The sequence below is a fragment of the Protopterus annectens genome, chromosome 15.part0 (genome assembly GCF_019279795.1).
Source record: "Protopterus annectens isolate FY-2018-M chromosome 15.part0, PAN1.0, whole genome shotgun sequence".
In the NCBI taxonomy this organism is placed as follows: Eukaryota; Metazoa; Chordata; order Ceratodontiformes; family Protopteridae; genus Protopterus; species Protopterus annectens.
The window spans coordinates 8362276-8381722 of record NC_056749.1 but is presented as its reverse complement, the minus strand read 5'-3'; the positions used below and the strand labels follow the sequence as shown (position 1 = coordinate 8381722).

At 40.6% G+C, this 19447-nt stretch overlaps 1 protein-coding gene across 1 annotated transcript in view; it reads left to right on the top strand.

The window, feature by feature from the left end:
* CC2D1A (coiled-coil and C2 domain containing 1A) overlaps nucleotides 1-19447 on the top strand; it is a 3016164-nt gene that overhangs the window by 79558 nt on the left and 2917159 nt on the right. The window contains exon 3 of the mRNA XM_044057686.1: nucleotides 13677-13818. Within this exon, the coding sequence (XP_043913621.1) occupies nucleotides 13677-13818 (142 nt within the window). The remainder of the gene's footprint in view (nucleotides 1-13676; nucleotides 13819-19447) is intronic.

The following is a 19447-nucleotide window of genomic DNA, read 5'->3' as shown; positions in this document are numbered from 1 at the left end:
TATCAATAGGTCAACTTCATAACATTGACATTTCATAACATTGAGACCATAACATCGAAAGTTCAAAAAACTTTAAACCCAAAACATTGAAAACTCAGAATGTTGAAAGTGTGCTTCATAACACTGAAAACTACACTGCACAAGTAAATAAGATCCCCTCCACTTAGAACACCACCTAACAAATGGGCAAATGGAAGAGGTCTTTTTTTTGGGCTGAACAAAGGGCTCAAACAGATGCCATATGCTGCCCGGTTAAAGAAACTCCAGCTCTACTCAGTGGCATACCGCCTGCTCAGAGGCAATCTGTGCCTGACGTATAAAGCCATGTCCAACCCGGAATTAATGGACATGCTGCACCTCAGAAAATCCAAATCCCATTGAGTTACGCGCTCGAGAGACTTGAACCTCAGCACTAAAATAAATAGGACATGCTGGAGGGACAGATTCATAACCCAGAGGCTCCCTTCACTCTGGAATAAAATCCCAGTCCAGGTTAGGCAGAGTTCCTCATTGACTCTCTTCAGGAGGAATCTTGATGAATGGATGGGAGATTGTAGGTTTACCCCGGGTATCACTTCTGTGTCACTGGTAGACAGAGGCAGAGTATACTAACCTCGAAAAAGGGCATAGCAAAATTCATTTAAAATGGTTGGCGAAAGCCAAACACATTCTGGCTAGGCTTATAAATGCCCTAGGGCAGATAGCCTAGTATGAACCTATGAACAAAAACAGACCCCTTGACAGCAGTTGGGCTAGACTTTTTGGCTTCCCTTTCAAGGATGGAGCTAGTTGTTCTGCTGTCAAAGTTCAGCTGGCTGCTATATCCAGTTTTCACGTGAGGTTTGATTCCTTATCTCTTGCTTCTTCTAAACTGTATAAAGCTTTTCTCAAGGGCATCTTCCTGCTCCGACCACCAGTGAAAAATCCTACTCTTCCTTAGGATTAAACTATGATTCTGCAAGCTTTTGAACCCTCAGCTACAGTGGATTTGAAATTTCTTTCCTGGAAGACATTGTTTTAGTAGCTATTACTTCTGCCAAAAGAGTGTCTGATCTGCAAGCTGTTTCAGTAAAATTTCCATATTTGATTTTCCATGAGGACAAAGTGATCCTGCGTACTAATCTTTTTTATCCAAGATGGCTAAGGAGAGTAACATTAATCAGTCCATCAATCTTTCCGGTCTTTTTTCCTGATTATCAAAATAAAGGGTAATACACTTTGCATTTGCTTGATGTACATAGATAGCTTCATTTTTATATACGTAGAAAACAAGCCCTTCTGGAACTCTGATCAGTTGTCTTCTTTTCAAACGCAAAGAGAGGTAGAGTGGTTACCAAAGTTATGCTAATGAGATGGCTGAAAGACGGTATTACCTTCATTTACGCTTTCAAAGGTATTCCTTTACCAGGACCAGTAAAGGCCCATTCGGCAAGGTCTGTGGCTACGTCTCGGGCATTTTGGTCTAGAGTTTCAGTTGAAGACATTTCTACTGCTGTGTGTGGTCAAACTACTATATTTTCATTCTGCATTACAAATTGGACATCGTATCCAGGAGTAAAAGTGCCTATGGTTCTGCTGTACTCGGGAATATCCTTCCAAAATTGGCCACCGTAGATTATTGTAGCTGGGGACTCTGTCCCACAGGTTAATGAAATGAAATGAAATGAACAGCATCCGATAAAGAGCTTATTTTCTTACCATAACGTTCCATGTGTGTTGTCTGTCTTCATTTCCATTAACCTTCCTGCCCCCTTCCCCCCACCCAAGTCTTCGAGAAGTGTGATAGAATATATATATTTTATATAATAATAAATATATATATATATATATATATATATATATATATATATATAAAAATGCATAATATATAATCTAATTATGTATTTATATATATATATATATATATATATATATATATATATATATATATATGTATGTATAAAATGTGTGTGTGTGTGTATATATATATATATATATATATATATATATATATATAATATATTTGTATAATAAGAGTATATATTATAATATTTGATATGTTTTTTTTAGGATAGGCTAATGTTTAGCTGCTATGCCTTTTTTGAAAAAGTCGATCTGAGGTATTTTGTGGTAGCGGGGCATTATGGGTAGAGAGGAAGACCTGAAGTCAGGAGTCTTTAGCTGGAAGAAGGTGGATGGTCAGTTCCGAGTATTGGAACCATAACCCACAGGTTGATGGAAATGAAGATGGACAGCACAGATGGAACGTTATGGTAAGAACATGACTTATTTTTTCAACAGTTTCATGACCTCAGAAATTAGGCTTGTGCATAATTTGTATACATTGAGAATTATCACAGAGGTTGCAGAGGTGAATTATTCACTGGCCTTCTGTGTCTAGATTTGGTAGCACTCACTCCACCAGTCTCCATCTAACGCGTGCACATGTTTCTAGCAGCCGTCCACCATTACCACCACCCCCATGTAAAATGCACACACACTTGCTATACCCTGTCTCCTCCCAACATGTGTGCACAGTTTCTATTTAATGGTAATAAATACTGTCTGCTGTAATAAGCAAAGTACATTTTATAACCATACTGCTCATGTAATAAACAGTGTTGACTGATTTGTGTCTAGTGTAACCCTTTAATGTTGTGCTTAAACTTTGTCACTTCACAGCTGACTTCTCCATGATCTGTTATAGATTTAGGCTTTTAATCTGTGAGGATCTTAACAAGCCAAGCCCTATATTTCCATGGTACGTTTTAGCCATTACATGTTGATTGTGCATAACCCAGAGACGAGCAGAAAACGAATATTATGGGACACATCTGTGAGGGGCATAGGTGTTAAACTGGGGGTCAATTTGATTCACCGTCTATTTGTCTAAATTACATTTGATTAGAGAGAGAGTAGTAGTTTGCTTTATGTGGATTGGAAAATGACCCCATAGGTTTGTATCAGAAAATAATTTCTATCCCTCCAAGTTTTATACTTATTTTGCAGAAGAGATTGACATCCCTTGCCCAGCTATTTATGGTGCTGCTGGACTTGCGAATGTGAAGTAGGTCTGACAGAATAGAGTCTGGTGAACCTCTGCATACAAGGCAGACATTGTCTGTTGGCAGCCTGTATGATGCCAATAAGAGGGACAACACCTTGGATAGTCTGCTTAGTTTTTGTGATTTAGGCCCTTGATTTTTTTTAAAGAGGGAGTATTATGGTTGCACTAGTTCTGAGACATGTTTGGGCAGATTCGTATCATTTCACTGAAAGACCAAATCACCTAAAGTTCATTTGACTGAAAAGGCAAGTCAGAGGTATATGTCCTTTTCCCCACTGTAGTGCAATCCTGGTGTTAGTATATATAGTTAGGGGGCTGTGGGGGCATAGCCCCCCCAGTTAATTTGTTTTTCTGTTGTCTGGTTTTGTTTTACATTATTTGGTAAAACCAAACTAGGTGGGGGGGGGTGCCCCCCACCCTCCCAACTATATATGCCAACACCAGGATCGCACTACAGTGAGGAAAAGGACATATACCTTTGACTTGCCATAGAGTACTACTTGACAGTGAAATGAATTTTAGGGGATTTGGTGTCTGTGAAATGGTCTTTCAGTGAATTGATACAAATCCGTTTGGGCAGGTACATACCAAATGGGGCATTATTTATTTATTTTATTGTACATTTGTTAACCAGGATGGTCCAACTGGACACAGGTCCATTTTCAGCGGCGGCCCGGGGAGAAAAGCTCCACAGTAAGTAAAGTTTTACACAATATGTTAAAATACAGTATACAGAGAATTTTCAAACAATATGTTAAAATACAGTATACAGCAGAAGACATAAAGTACAGTTGTGTACACTTACCATAAATGTAGATGTTCGAGTGTATTCACTGTTGCAGTCATTACACTTGGTTTATCCTGCTGGCAGGCTACCCTCAGTTGGCCTGAATTCCAAAGTCTAGGTCCGGCGTCTGTTGGTGTCGCCTCTTCCCTGACGTCAGTGCACCAGGGGTATAAAAGATGCAGCTGACGCCATTTTCTTCAGTTTTTCTTGCCCCAGATGTCAGGTGTCCCCAAAAGGATAGGCTGAAAATATGCCAGTAAAACATGCATGCAACAAAATATATAATACCTTCATCTACAAGCAACTACACCACATAGGTTGTATAGATTAGAGAAGTGCATATAAGTTCCAGCAAAGAAATGGGGGATGGTGGGTGGGTAACCTGGACTGCAACAGTGAATACACTCGAACATCTACATTTATGGTAAGTGTACACAACTGTACTATGTTCTTCGTGTTTCACTGTTGCAGTCATTACACTTGGGTTGAATCCCAAAGCTATGGTTGGGAGGCTGGAGCTAAATAGCATTAGGAGCAGCTATGAGGCCCTGCAGAACTGCAGTTGGTACTCCCCTGAGGAAGGCTGCTGAAGTGGCTGCTGCTCTGGTTGAATGCGGCCTAATGCCCTTAGGCACTGGCTTGCCATGTTGTGAATAGCAGAAATGAATGCAGTGGCCTATCCACTTTGAAATAGTCTGCTTTGAGATGGCCTTTCCTTGTGATCCTGCAGCATATGCCACTAGTAATTGCTCTGTCTTTCTGAAAGCTTTGGTTCTGTTCAAGTAGAAGTGTAGCTGTCTGTGTATGTCCAAAGAATGCAGAATTTTCTCCCCCTTATTCTGTGGGTTTGGATAAAAAGTAGGCAGATGAATAGTTTGGTTAAGGGCCACACTGGACAATACCTTAGGCATAAATGTCAGGTTTGTCCTCAGAGAAACCCTGTCTGGATAAAAAATGATAAAAGGTTCCACAGCCATGAGTGCCTGTAGCTCTGAGACTCGTCTTGCTGAGGTTATTGCTAGGAGCAGAGCTGTTTTCCAAAATAAAAACTTTATATCAGCTGTAGCGGCTGGTTCAGAAGGAGGCAGGGTGAGTTTTTCCAAGACATAGTTGAGGTCCCATGCAGGTATTGGTGATCTCTTTGGAGGCCTTAAGTTTTTGGCTCCTCTAAGGTACTGCCTTAACAATGGATGAGAAAAGATTGGTGGCTCTGTATTGTAATGAGCTGAAATGGCAGAGGCATGAACTTTAATTGATGAAAAGGATAGGCCTTTGTCCAGCATCTCAAAGTATTGCAAAATCTGAGGAATATTTGGTACAGCTGTGTCAATTCCTTGTGCCTGGTTCCAAGCACAGAATCTCACCCATTTTTCAGCGTAAGATTTTCTGGTACTAGGCCTTCTGGCCTTCAAAATGGCATCCATCACAGCTTTAGTGAGAGGCGCGTTTTGTATGACTACATTATCCGCCATGCTGCCAGATTTAAGGTCTTTAGTTGGCTGTGCAGGATCTGATTGTTTTGTTGGGATAGTAGATGAGGTGTTTGAGGCAAGGTCCAAGCCGGGCATTGAGACAAGTTCCTTAGGATTGGATACCAGTACTGGTGGGGCCAGTCTGGGGCAATCAGTATCATCTTTGGCTTCTCTTGCCTGACCTTTAGGAGTACCTTGGGGAGGAGAGGCAGTGGAGGAACGGCATATACTGCTAAGCTTTTCCAGCTGAAAGATAGGGCATTCACTTTTCATGCTTGTCTGTGATAAGTCCTTGTGCAGAATCTTTTTATTTGGTAGTTGTGAGGGGAGGCAAATAGATCTATATGCGGGCATCCCCATTTCCTTGTTCTCATGCTGAAGACTTGTAGATCCAATTTCCACTCGTGGGGATCCATGAGATTTCTGCTTAATTCGTCTGCCAGAGTATTTATCTTTCCTGGTAGGAATTGTGCCTGCAGATGTACTTGGTAAGTCAATGCTGTGTCCCACAAAGTTATGGCTAGTCTGAAAAGGGGGTAAGAATGAGTGCCTCCCTGCTTGTTTATGTACCACATGACCGTGGTGGTGTCTGTCTTTATCAGTAGTTGTCCCAGATGAAGTAAGTCCTTGAAGGCTGTCAGGAGATTCTGAACAGCTACCATCTCTTTTTGATTGTTATGTAGATGCATTTGGTTTGCGGACCATGTGCCTTGAATACATCTTCCTGCCATGTGGGCCCCCCAGGCATAATCTGATGCATCCGTTGTTAATGTCTGCCTGGATGGGGGTAAAGTGAATGGCTGTCCCTTGTTCTGGTGACAAGCCTTCGCCCACCATCGAAACTCCTGTTACAGGCAGGGAATGGGGGTAATTATTGTTTCCAGGCTGTGGCAATGTTGAGTCCAAACACTTTTTAGGTACCATTGAAGTTTCCTCATATGCAGTTTCGCTTATGGAATTAGTAGAATGCAGGATGCAATGAAGCCCAAAGCCTGCAGAATTTTTCTTGCAGATAACTGGGCCTTTGTTGCCAACAGGTTGAAATAGGTAGTCTGTTGCCTTTGTTTGTCTGGCGTGAGATAAGCCATCTGGGCAGTTGTGTTTAAGCTTGCACTCAGGAATATTATCTCTTGAGAGGGTACTAGTTTTGATTTCTTTTCGTTGACTGTGTACCCAAGGCCTGCTATAAATCTCTTTACAAATGCCAGATGCTGTAATAGAATGTCCTTGCTCTCTGCTTGAATGAGGCAGTCGTCCAGGTAAGGATATATTTGTATTTCTCTTTGTCTGCAGAATGCAATTACTGGTGCCAGGCACTTTGTGAAGACCCTGGGCGCAGTAGATAAGCCAAAGGGCAGTGCAGAGAATTGGTAGCGCATTGAGCCAGCTTTGAATCTGAGGTATCTTCTGCATGTTTGTCTGATTGGGACATGCAGGTATGCCTCTTTTAGGTCTAAAGTCACAAGCCAAGCCTTCTTGCCCAGCATGGGCAAAAGTTACTGTAGAGTCAACATTTTGAATTTTGGTATATCCAGATATGTGTTTTGAATAGATAGGTCCAGTATTGGTCTCCAGGTCTTGTCCTTTCTTGGTACCAAGAACAGTCTTGAATAAAATCCTTGTCCCTGCTCTTGCTCTGGTACTTGTTGAATGGCCTTCATGTCCATAAGGGATGAGACTTGCTTTTGTGCCTCTGCCCATTGATGTTTTGGCAGGTCTGGCCAACCGTTTGCCCTTGGCAGGGTATGGAAGTGAAACTTGTAGCCTTGTGACACTATGTCGAGGACCCATTTGTCCTGGGTTATTATGTGCCAATTTTGAGAAAAAAGTGCTAGTTTTCCCCCTAAAGGTGCTGCCAGAAGGTAAGTGCTTTGTGCAGGCAGGGGGGGAAGTCGTTGGGACTGTTTCCTGTATGGCTGTGATTTGTCTTCTCCACTTTTGGAGGTAGAAGCACCCTATTGTTTAGACCTGTACGAACCTTGGGGCTGGGATCTGCCTCTTGGGCGTCTGTATCTGCCCCTTTGTGGTCTGTCTGACACTGGAAAGGACCAATTCTTTGTGGGTCAGTGTCTGCTAAATCTTGGAGGCTGTACCTGTAAGAAATCCTTAACCGTTTGCATAGATTTAGCTTTGTCCTCCATTTTCTTTAACACCTCTTCTGCTTTAACCCCAGACAAGGTATCATGCTGTAATGGAGCATCTAATAATTTTGCTTTGACATGATCAGGCAGATTTTGTTCCTTTAATCAAGCATGCCTCCAGATGACAGAACCCGTAACAGCGGCCCTGCAGGAGGCCTCCAAAGAATCAAACCCACATTGCAAAGTATGCTTTCCAACTTGTTCAGCTGCATGCAATAAATCCTGCATTTCTTTGTTTTCTGCACATTCAGAATTTATCAACATTTTTGTTTAAGCAGTGACATAATATATTGCTGATATTTGATCATATGAAACTGACAATTTAAAGCCGTTGTAGCCAAGGTAGCAGAAGTGTAACCCTGAGAGATAGTTTCTGGGTCAGCAGCAGGGTTTTTGAAAAGGAATTTATGAGAGTCAGGGAACCCTGTAGTACCTGTCCGGCTTAACAGGAGCTGGAGGTAAGGAGTCGGGGGTCAGACTGGACTCTGAAAATACATCATCTACAATGTGTAACACAGGTGGAATAGCTAGGGGCCTGTGTTGAGGTAGTAAAAGTAAGTCTCAGAGCCTTTTCTAAGATTCTGAAAAATCTTGGCTCTCCCAGTGGAAATGCTCCCTCTTGGTATGCAAGGTTTCCCCAAAAGAGTAATCCTCAGGAGGAGAGGCTGAAGAGATAGATTCTTCAGCATCAGAATCCTCATAGCGAGGAAGAGAGTATTCCTGATCAGAAGAGGAATACGATTAAATAGAAACCTGATCTGAAGATTCATATTCTGCCTCTTGCCTAGGCCTTTTATCAAGTGGGGGATGGGTACCCCTGATCAAAGTAATTAAGTCTTTGGCCATTTTGAGCATCTGTTTTTTGGGCATGGAGGCCTGTCCATTAGGCTGTTGTACTTGTTCCTTTGTCTTTAAAGGTGCTTTAGTCTTTGCCTGTGAAGCTGAAGTCATTTTAATGTATAATTGAGTAGGTCTGAAAACACCCCCAGAAGCCGATGCCTGCTCAGCGGCTCTGGACCCATCTGAGGGAATAGTCTCCGAAGGTCCAATACCTTGAGCTTCCAGCGGCCTAGTCGACTCCACTTGGGAGTCAGTAGCAGCCTGCAGGTCTAAAGTAGCGGGCATCAGGGGCTGCGAAGGCGCCAAACTGAGAACCGACGACTGGCTTAGAAGAAGCCTCGTTGTCTGTTTTGGAACTCGGATGCCTGTCCTTTTCTTTTTCTTTGCGTTTCTTGTGAATTCCAGTAGTCGGATGGCTATCCGACGACATTGTATAGCTAAATCTTCTGCCAAAATTGTGTAATGCAAAATCGTACCAACGCTTAATAGTGCGTTGGTTAAATCTAGCACAAAACCGACAACTAGCAACGTCGTGGTCAGGGCCTAAGCAGGGAATACAGTAAGAATGAAAGTCCTTATGAGGTATTTGCTTCACACAAGAAATACAATTATTAACTTTTTCTGACATCGGTCTGGAGCAAGAAAAAAGTTTTCCCAACGAGGTACTTAGCTTTTAATGAAGACTTCGGATCTGAAATTCGAACACGAAAATCTCAGAGGTCATCCGACCGGCTCTTGCGAACTGCTTATGCTTCGGGCACCACGCAGCAAGAAAGACTGAAGAAAATTGTGTCGGCTGCATCTTTTATACCCCTAGCACACTGACGTCCGGGAAGAGGCGACAGCAACAGATGCCAGACCTAGACTTTGAAATTCAGGCCGACTGAGGGTAGCCTGCCAGCAGGATAACCCAAGTGTAATGACTGCAACAGTGAAACACGAAGAACATCAAGACCTATATATATAGCAAAAAATAGTTACACATGGTTAATCACAGAATAAGTATACAAATTCAGTCAGCATTAGGAGAAGACCTAGACTGTAATATGTATTACAGTAGGTATATTAGGAAGTGAGGTGTATAAGTGGAATAATTTGAGGATATATGTAATACATGGGCAAAGCCACTTATTCTTTGTGTGTTCTAAGTGAGTTTTTAAAGTAAGAAGAGGTAGGTGTAGAAATCGGAGCAGGAGGGAGATTATTCCAGGTTCTAGCTATGGAGTGGGAGAACAGGGCAATGGCTAATTGGTGACAGGTTAGTAGCTGGGGAAGTTCCAGCCATTGCAGTTCTCTTAGCTAGATGGTTAAATGACTGTGTGACCTTCATTTATACACAACGTAATATCTGGTTGCCTACTACCATGAAAGCTCATTCAACAAGGTCGGTGGCAACTTCTGCTGCCTTCCATGCTAGAGCTTCTTTACATGACATCTGTGCAGCTGCAACTTGGGCTACACCTCATACCTTCATCATTCATTACAAATTGGATTTGGCCTCCAGAGGAAGAGCATCTTTTGGTTCTATGCTGCTCAGGAATGTCCTTCCATGAGAGCCTCCCAGGAATAGAGGTAGCTGGTGGCTCTGTCCCATGCGTAAGGAATGAACGAGGATTAACAATATCAGATAAAGAAGTTATGTCTTACCATAACGTTCCATCTGTATTGTTGATCCTCGTTCAGTCATTGCGACCCTCCCTCCTTCCCCCTCCTGTGGCTTCTAGTGAATCTCTAGGTTTACTATCAAAATTTTGAACCGTACTCAGTCGACTGTACTATCGTCAAACATGGAAGTTCGAAAACGGTAATATCGATGTAAAAAAAAAAACAATCTAGGAATGGGTTTTAACATGGGTCGAGGTAGGGGAAATGTTTGTAGTTCGGAATAGTACTGAACACCTACCTCGACCGATGTTAAAACCCGTTCCTAGATTGTTTTTTTGACATCGATATTACTGTTTTCAAACTTCCGTTTTCGATAGTACAGTCGACGGAGTATGGTTCAAAATTTTGATAGTAAACCGATCTCACCATCTGGTTTTCTTAGGTTATTTGACCAGAGGTAGCCTCTACCTTTTTTTGACTTGCAAACTCAATCTGAGGTAACAGGGAGAGGGGGATTATGGTTAAGAGTTTAGCTCGAGAGTTTGAAGCTGACACGAGCTTGGAAAATGGCCGGCTTGGTTCCGAGGTCAGAACCGATACCCATTCGTAATGACTGAACGAGGAGCAACAATACAGATGGAACGTTATGGTAAGATATAACTTCTTTATGTAATATGTAAATAGTTTGGATATTATTGATGTTAATATAAATAGTGTATATAATATGTAAATGTAGATATTTTATAGGTTCATAGGTTCATAGGTTCATACTAGGCTATCTGCCCGAGGGCATTTACAAGCCTAGCCCATAGTTTTGTGGCTTACGCCACCCCTTTAGTATGGGGAACTATACCCATTATTTTGCTGTGCCTCTGTTGAGCAGTGACACTGAGGTAATCCCTGGAGTATATCTGCGATCTCCCATCCATTGGTCAAGATTTCTCTTGAACAAGGCCAGCGAGGTGCTCTGCCTCACATATACCGGGATTTTATTCCACAGCATAGGGAGTCTTTGGGTGATGAATCTATCCCTCCAGCACGTCCTATTAATAGCCGTGTCGAGGTTTAAGTCTCCGCCTTGTGGCTCTGACAGATCTAGATTTTTGAGGTGAAGCATATTCATCAAATCTGGGTTTGACATGGCCTTGTATGTTAGGCAAAGGTCACCTCTGCGCAAGTGCTAAGCGACTGAATAGAGCTGGAGTTCTTTCAGTCGGGCAGCATAGGACAGATGTTTGAGACCCTTTATCCTTTTGGTGAGGAACTTTTGTGGCCTCTCCAGCTGCTGCAAGTGTCGGGTCAGATACATTCCGAATGGGGCATTGTACTCAATCATTGGTCTGATGAGTGATGAGTATAGGGAGACTATGACCTCCCTTGATCTAGATGAGAATCCCTTCATGATAAGGTGGGCAATGTAGAAGGTCTTCCTAACTACTTTAGCTACATGGGTGTCAAATGACAGACTACTATCAACCTGGGTCCCCAGGTCCCTGATAACTTCTTCTGTACTCAGTGGATTGCCACCTATTTGGTAGCTAGGGGTAACCTTGTTTTTCCCGAAGGGTATGACTATGCATTTTTTGGCATTTAACTTTAGGCCATGGCTCTGGCACCATTTATCCGTTTCTGTGAGACCCTTCTGAAGGATATCTGTGTCAGATGTGTTTTCTACTATGGCGCCAGTTTGCAGTCATCTGCAAACTTTGTCAGCCATAACCCTCCTGTGTTTGCTTGTACTTGGAAAAGTAGATGCCAAACAAGAGTGGGCCCAGGACTGAGCCCTGTGGTACACCACTTGTGACAGGCTTTGAGTCTGACATGGCGCCAGCAACTCTGACCCTGTGGGTTCTGTCACTCAGCCAGTTTGCAACCCATCTTGTGATGTATGGGTTAACATTTAAGCTGATGAGTTTTTCAATGATACCCGAGTGGGGTATTGTATCAAAGGCCTTCGCCAGATCGAGGTAGGCTGTATGGACTGCCTTTCCCTCATCAATGGCTTTGGTGACTGTTTCGAAAAAGTCAACCAAGTTTAAAAGGCATGATCTGCCTTTGACAAAGCCAAACTGGGATGGATCCAAAGTCTGCAAATTCCCTATGTCTTTATTTATGAGGTCCATTATGATCCTCTCCATGGCTTTGCAGATAAGGCTTGTCAAGCTAATGGGCCGGTAATTTCCAGGGTCGGTGGAGGCACCGCCTTTGTGAAGTGGGACCACAGTTGCAGTGCGCCACTCCCTGGGTTTTAATAATTATAGTGCATATATGTAAATAATGTAGATATAGCTAATATATTGTAAATAGTGTATATAATATGTAAATGTGGGTATTATAGATAACATATTTAATGTAAATAGTGTATGTAAATAATGTAGATAGTCTAGCTAATGTATTTAATTGTAAATAGTGTATATAATGTGTAAATGTGGCTATTGTAGATAATGTATTTAATGTAAATAGTGTATATAATATGTAAATATAGATATTTTAGATAATGTATTTAATAATTATAGTGTATATAATATGTAAATAATGTAGCTATAGCTAATATATTTATGAATGGTGTATATATAATATGCAAATCATGTGGATATTATAGATAATGTATTTAATGTAAATAGTATATATATATATATATATATATATATATGTAAATGTAGATATTTTAGATGATGTATTTATAGTGTATATAATATATAAATAATGTGGATGTTATAGCTAATATATTTACTTGTAAATAGTGTACATAATATGGATATTATAGATTACATATATACACTATTTACATTAAATACGGTAATGTAGGTGTTCTAGCTAATGTATGTAATTATAGTGTATATAATATGTAAATGTGGATATTATAGATAATGTACTTAATGTAAATAGTGTATGTAATATGTAAATAATGTAGATATTTTAGATGTATTTAATAATTATAGTGTATAATAACATGTAAATGTAGATATTATAACTAATATATTTATAGTGTATATAATATGTAAATAATGTGGATAATTATAGATAGTGTATTTAGCGAAGTGCCATGGTGTCTTTTATATCCACCTGAACTACTACCAGCTCAGTCAGATGGGGCCTTGGTTTAATGCATCATCCAAAGAACAACATACTCAGGAGTACAGCACTTCATCTTCTGCTACTTCAGGAGCACGGGAAAATGAATCCTACTACCTAGAGAGACAGTACAACCCACTGCTTTTTGAACCAAAGCTGGATGTGCTGCCTGTTGACTTACAGAGACGTCTCCATTTTGGGTCTTGGTTATCAAGTGTATGTTTACATAGTACAGCTTTGTAAAATGATTGACTTGGGGATTTTATCCTGACTGTTTCTCCAAAGAGCTATGGCTGAAGTCAGCTGTGACAGTTTTGGTACTCTTCATATTACTGGATATGTATGTAGGAGGAGGACCAGTTTTGGGAATTACTCCACTTTTATCTTACTGTGGTTTTCTCTGTGTTCCAAACCAGATCCTTTACTGTTGGAATATTGTGGTTGTATTTGGCAGGCTGAGAAAGTTTTTTGTGTACAAAGCAGTCCTTTTGCCTCTAGCATCATTCCTGAATTTTGCTGCCGTAGGAGATGTACTCTCAGGTCTAGCATTATGGTGAGCACCTACAATTTTATTTATAGAATGAAAAGCTTCTAAGAAGTTATCATATATATGTCTTTCCATGTCATAATGAACGTTGTTAATTTTTAGGTTTAAAGTAAAACTTTCCCTGGCTTGTGGGCTTTGTATCACTTTTGTTTTTCCATTTCAGCTTGGCCTGTTGGTGGATTTCTCTCCAGATGGAGGGTTGATAGGAATAGGTGATGAGGATGAAGATGATGGGGCTTTGGAGGCGGAGCTGCTTGCTCTCACTGGAGAGAACTCTGGAGGAAGAGGAAGACCTAAGGGAAAAGGTAAGGGTTCTTAAAAAAGCATTGCTGTCAATTAGGTTGACTGTGTCACAAATTTACTTTCTCTTGCATTTGACTTGAGGTGTACTGTGGCACTCTGCTCTTCTTTCTTGTTTTTGTTCCTTATTGCTGTAGTAAATATTTAGGGGTGGCAAACCTTTCAGTGCTGACTAAGGAGCTGGTATCAGCAGGTGTGCTATGAATTGTTAGTCACACTTTGGGTTTATGTCCACACTAACATCACTCTTTTGCGTACCTTGTCTCCTGAAAGTTTTGATAGTATGTCTTTGGCGCTATGAGAGCTATCTTTTAGAAATAATGCCCAGAAAGAATGTCATACAAGTTGTTATACCACAAGTGTTCAAGTTACAAAGACGTGTAAAATAGCAGCTTTGTGCATGTGACATTAGTTTACTCAGTGTCTGTAAATGGTGACTGTCTTTTTTTTTATAGCTTATACTCATTAAAAATTAAAAAAGGCTTTTTGTGAATACGTTTTAATGCATCCAAACAAATGGTTGTTATTGTAACCTTTCATTATACTGTAGACCCATAGTATCAGCAGACGTAAGTGTTCATTTTATTACAAACTTTGCATTAATGTATGACTGTCACTGTCAAGCTGTGAACTTTGTAGATTTTTGTAAAAATATGTCAAATATGTTCATATAGTTTAATAAAATTTCCAAACTGTTTAAATTATAAGCACCTATACGACATCAGATAATGCAAAATTGTTTGAATGTCTGTTATGAATGTATGGCTTACCAACCTCTGATAAATACATTCATTATTTTTATTAAAATTATGATATCTCCAATTTTGTAATTTCACATCTGCTTGAGGCGGTATTGCTTGAGGTAATGCCCTTGTGTGGAGATCAGGATTGCACCGTGTCAGAGAAATGGTTAGTATTAAACGTCACCTTTTCTGAGGTATAGTACAGCTTTACAGTAGGTATATAATATGTGGCAGGGGGTGTGGGTGGTTCGGGGAGGTTACCCTCCTGCAAAACACTTTGTTTAAAGGTGGTTCTCATGGCCACTGTATTCCAGAGGCTGTATTTAATCGAGCAGTAACTTCAGAGCTTGTAACTTGTGCATAGGATTTAAGAAATGCTGCCATTAATTGTTCGTAACTACTGGACTGTGTTAATATAATGCTAGTCTGTCTGGACACATTCATGGTATGAGCCTCTGTTTATTCTACCTTTATTCCCACAATGTGTTTGCATGGGCGCACAACTAAAGAATCGCTTCCAAGTCAGTAGAAGAAAAATAGTTTGTTGTATTGTCCATAGTTCTGTACAGTCATCAGTAATTCATGTAATGTACATCTGACACCAACTGTATTGCTGTATAAAAATAAAGAGGAGGACATCTTGATCCATAAATACTCTTGAGCTATTTATTGATTGATTGATTGTCATTTGTTAACTGGGTTAGTCCATCTGAGCCAAAGGCCCATTTTCAGTGGAGACCCGAGGAGAAAAGCTCAATTTACAATTACAGATATGCCAAAAAAAACAGTAATTTATACAAAGATTAAAACTTCTTGTTATGAATATGCAAATATTGTTAATATGCCTATCTATGTGCAGAAAGAAAGTTTTGTAGCCCATGATGTGTGTGATGTACAACTCCGTTTTTTTGTATTTTTGGTACTATCATGTTAACACAAATGCATGTGCATAGAATGTTTGCCAAGTAATAGTTTTAGTAACTTTCTACAACTGGTCTTTTTGTTTCTTTCGCTGCACAAATGCACTGAATCATGTCAACATTCCAGACGCTTTGCTACGTAATGCCATGGCTACATCTTGAAATATTAGCAGTTATACTACTACTACTAATATTGAGAACTACAGGAAGGAACAGAGCTGTGTAAGATATGTGCATATTACTCGCTTCCTTTCTGTGTCATTCTTACCGTCATCCTGTACACACGTTAGTACATAACTGTGCTCTTGCTGTCACATCCATTAATGCATTATTTAAAAAAATTAAAACCATGGTGCAGTTGTACAGGCCTATGCTTCAGCATCCACTAGTCCATAACTCATGGAATGTACATTAGACTGTGTCAGTATCAGTCATATCAGCTTGTAGATGTCGGCTTCTTTTAAACAACTTTATTAAATTGTCCTTGAAGACACAAGCGTACTACATTAATAGAAAAGAAAACACATTAACATTTTTTTCATTTGCATATATTATACTTTTCATATGTTTTTTCTTTTATCTGCCCTCATTTTGTCCAACGTTACAGAAGTTGCTCTATTACTGTCTTCTTTTAAACCTCACTGAACCTTATTCTGCATGTAATGTCCCCACAAATTCCATTTATTTCTATGTAATTTGTGGGTCTATATTATGTGATTGAAGAATCTCTTCTTCGAACACATAATCAACACATGTACAGCGAATGCTGTAAACTGTGAATGGTCACGTCCTTGACATTTTTCCTTGGGGGGGGGTACAGTTCACCGTTATTGGGAATTGCCTTTTTCTTCGGTGTAGAGTGATCTCGGATTTGGTATATTTAGTTATGGGGGTGTGGGGCGAAGCCCCCCACTTTATTACTGTTTTAAAGTTTGTTTTTTATTTTACGGACACGTGAATTTTTTCCCCCCCGAGGAAAAAATTTGAGGATGTGACCATTCGTGGTTTACAGCATTCACTGTATACGTGTCGATTGTTGTGTTTGAAGAAGAGATTCTTATATCTCATAATATAGACTCTGATTTGCTGCTTCCCTTTTCTAAAGATCCCCCTTTCAGTTATTTTCTCTCTTTTTTTTTTATAGTATTCAATACTTCAACTACAGTTCATTTAGACACACATTCCATTTTCTAGTAATTGCTTTTTGGCAGCCAATAGAATTAGACTTTTAATAAGTCTTTACTGTGTCTAGGCAACTTAGATCCTGTGTTCCAACTCAAAAGAATCATTTCAGTAGTTCCAGTCATTTACTCCCCCAGTATGTCTGACAAAGTATTCTGTAGAGAAGTTTTAAAATCTGACCGCTAATTACACTCCCAAAAAATGGTCCCCATTTACCTCTTTCTTCCACATCACACCTCCGACGTTTGCCATCTGCTAAAAGAAAAGTTATTTGAATTTGAAGTCTGTTTCCACCAAGAAAATTTACGAGTAAGTGCAAAATATTCTCTAATTGGGCCTCACAGAGGAATCTGGATCATTTTTTGACCCTTATTCCAGTGGTATTGGATTTCCTTGTTTTTGCATTGCATGAAGGGGCTATTCTACTATTAAAGTTCAGTTAGCTGACATTTCAGATTTTCATGTGGGACAGAATCATGCCACCTTGGCCTCCGTTAATTTACACAAAGCTTTTTGAGGGGTATCTTCCTTCTCAGACCCCATGTTAAGGATCCTTCTCCACCATGGGACATTACTGCATTACTCTAAGCCTTAGATCATCCACCTTTTAACCCACTGCAATGGTGGACATAAAATTTCTAACATGGAAGACACTGCTTCTAGTGGCTATTACGTCAGCTCGAAAACTATCAGAACTCCAGGCTGTTATCCAATTCTCTGTACATTATCCATGGGACCTGACAATATCCCAGGCTGCGTTCTACACGAACTACAGAATGAACTGGCACCCTACCTAAGTACCATGTTCAATCATAGTCTCACACTGAATGGCACACTGCGACGGTTATCCCACTCCACAAAGGGGGAGCCAAGACGGACCCCGGGAACTACCACCCCATTAGCCTGACAAGCCTTGTCTGCAAGGCCATGGAACGTATCATCGTGGAACTCATAAACAAAGACATTGGTAATCTCCAAACTCTGGACCCTACCCAGTTTGGATTTCTAAAAGGCAGATCATGTCTCCTAAACCTGATTGACTTCTTTGAAGCAGTCACCAAAGCCACAGATGAGGGTAAAATGTTTCACACAGCTTATCTAGATCTCACCAAGGCTTTCGACACCATCCCCCACTCTGGAATTATAGATAAGCTCACTAAACTAGGTATAAATCCCTATGTCACAAGATGGGTTGCCAACTGGCTCACGGACAGAACCCACACTTTGAAAGTAGCGGATTCCAAATCCGACATCAGACCAGTGACAAGTGGAGTACCACAGGGTTCAGTCCTGGGTCCTCTCCTGTTTGGTATCTACTTCTCTGAAGTGCAGGCCAACACAGAAGGTCTTTGGCTAACGAAGTTTGCAGATGACTGCAAACTAGGAGCCATAATCGAAACTCCTAACGATGTGGACAAACTACAAAAGGGCCTCACTGAGACAGATACCTGGTGTCAAAGCCATGGCCTGAAGCTCAATGCCAAAAAGGGTATTGTCATCCCCTTTGGTAAAAGCTCTGTACCCATGAACTACCACATAGCTGGTAGTCTACTTAATGCCGAAAATGTGATGAGACCTTGGGACACAGGTGGACTGTAGTCTCTCCTTTGATAATCACATCGCCACAGTGGTCAGGAAATCCTTCTACATGGCTCATCTCATCACAAAAGGATTCTCATCCAGAAAAAAAGAGGTCATTGTTCCCCTCTACTCATCACTCATTAGACCAATTATAGAGTACAATGCCCCTTTTGGTATGTACCTCACAAGACATCTACAACAACTGGAAAGTCCACAGAAATACCTCACAAAGAGGATTACTGTACTCAAACAGATGCCCTATGCAGACAGTCTCAAAAAACTACAGCTTTACTCCATCGCATATCGCCTACTCAGGGGCGATCTCTGCCTAATACAAAGCTATGTCAAACCCAGAGCTGTTGGACATGCTCCACTTAAAGAAATCCCAGTCCCTCAGAGCTACACGCTGTAGGGGACCTAAACCTTGTCACCACAATAAACAGAACATGCTGGAGGGATAGATTCCTGTTCCAGAGAATTCCCATACTCTGGAACAGACTACCTATCTATGTCAAACAGAGCTCCTCATTAGCACTCTTCAAGAAAAATCTTGATGATTGGATGGGAAATTCACCCGAAGGATCACTTCTGTGGCTCTGCTCGGCAGGGGCACATGAAAATAATTATTTTGGGTGGCGAAAGCCAGGGTACATTTTTTGGCTAGGCTTGTACGGGCCCTAGGGCCGATAGCCTAGTACCTACCTATGAACCTATGTTTCACAGAAATAGGATTTCATTACACACTAATCCCTCCTTTTTCCCTAAAGTCACTATGGAGACTGCTCTTAACCAAAACATTAATTTGTCAGTCTTCTTCCCAGAATTTTCAAGTAGAGGTAATTATATGCTCCATTTGTTGAACGTATGTAAACGATTACACTTCTGCCTTCATCAAACCAAATTTTTCAGGAAGACATATCAGCTGTTAGTCTGCATTTCTAAAGTTAAAATGGGTAAAGGTGTTTCAAAGGTTTCTCTAACTAGATTGCTGACTACATCTCTAATGTATATAAAGATAAAGGTTTGTCATTACTTAAACCACCAAAACTACATTCAACTAGATCTGTTTCTACTTCCATGTCTGCCTTTTCTAGGGCCTCAGTTGATGATGATGGTGCTGCTGCTGCCACATGGTCAAATGTTCAAACCTTCATCTCTCATTGTAACTTGCACTTGCTTTCCTGGAATAGGGTGACATTTGGTTCCAC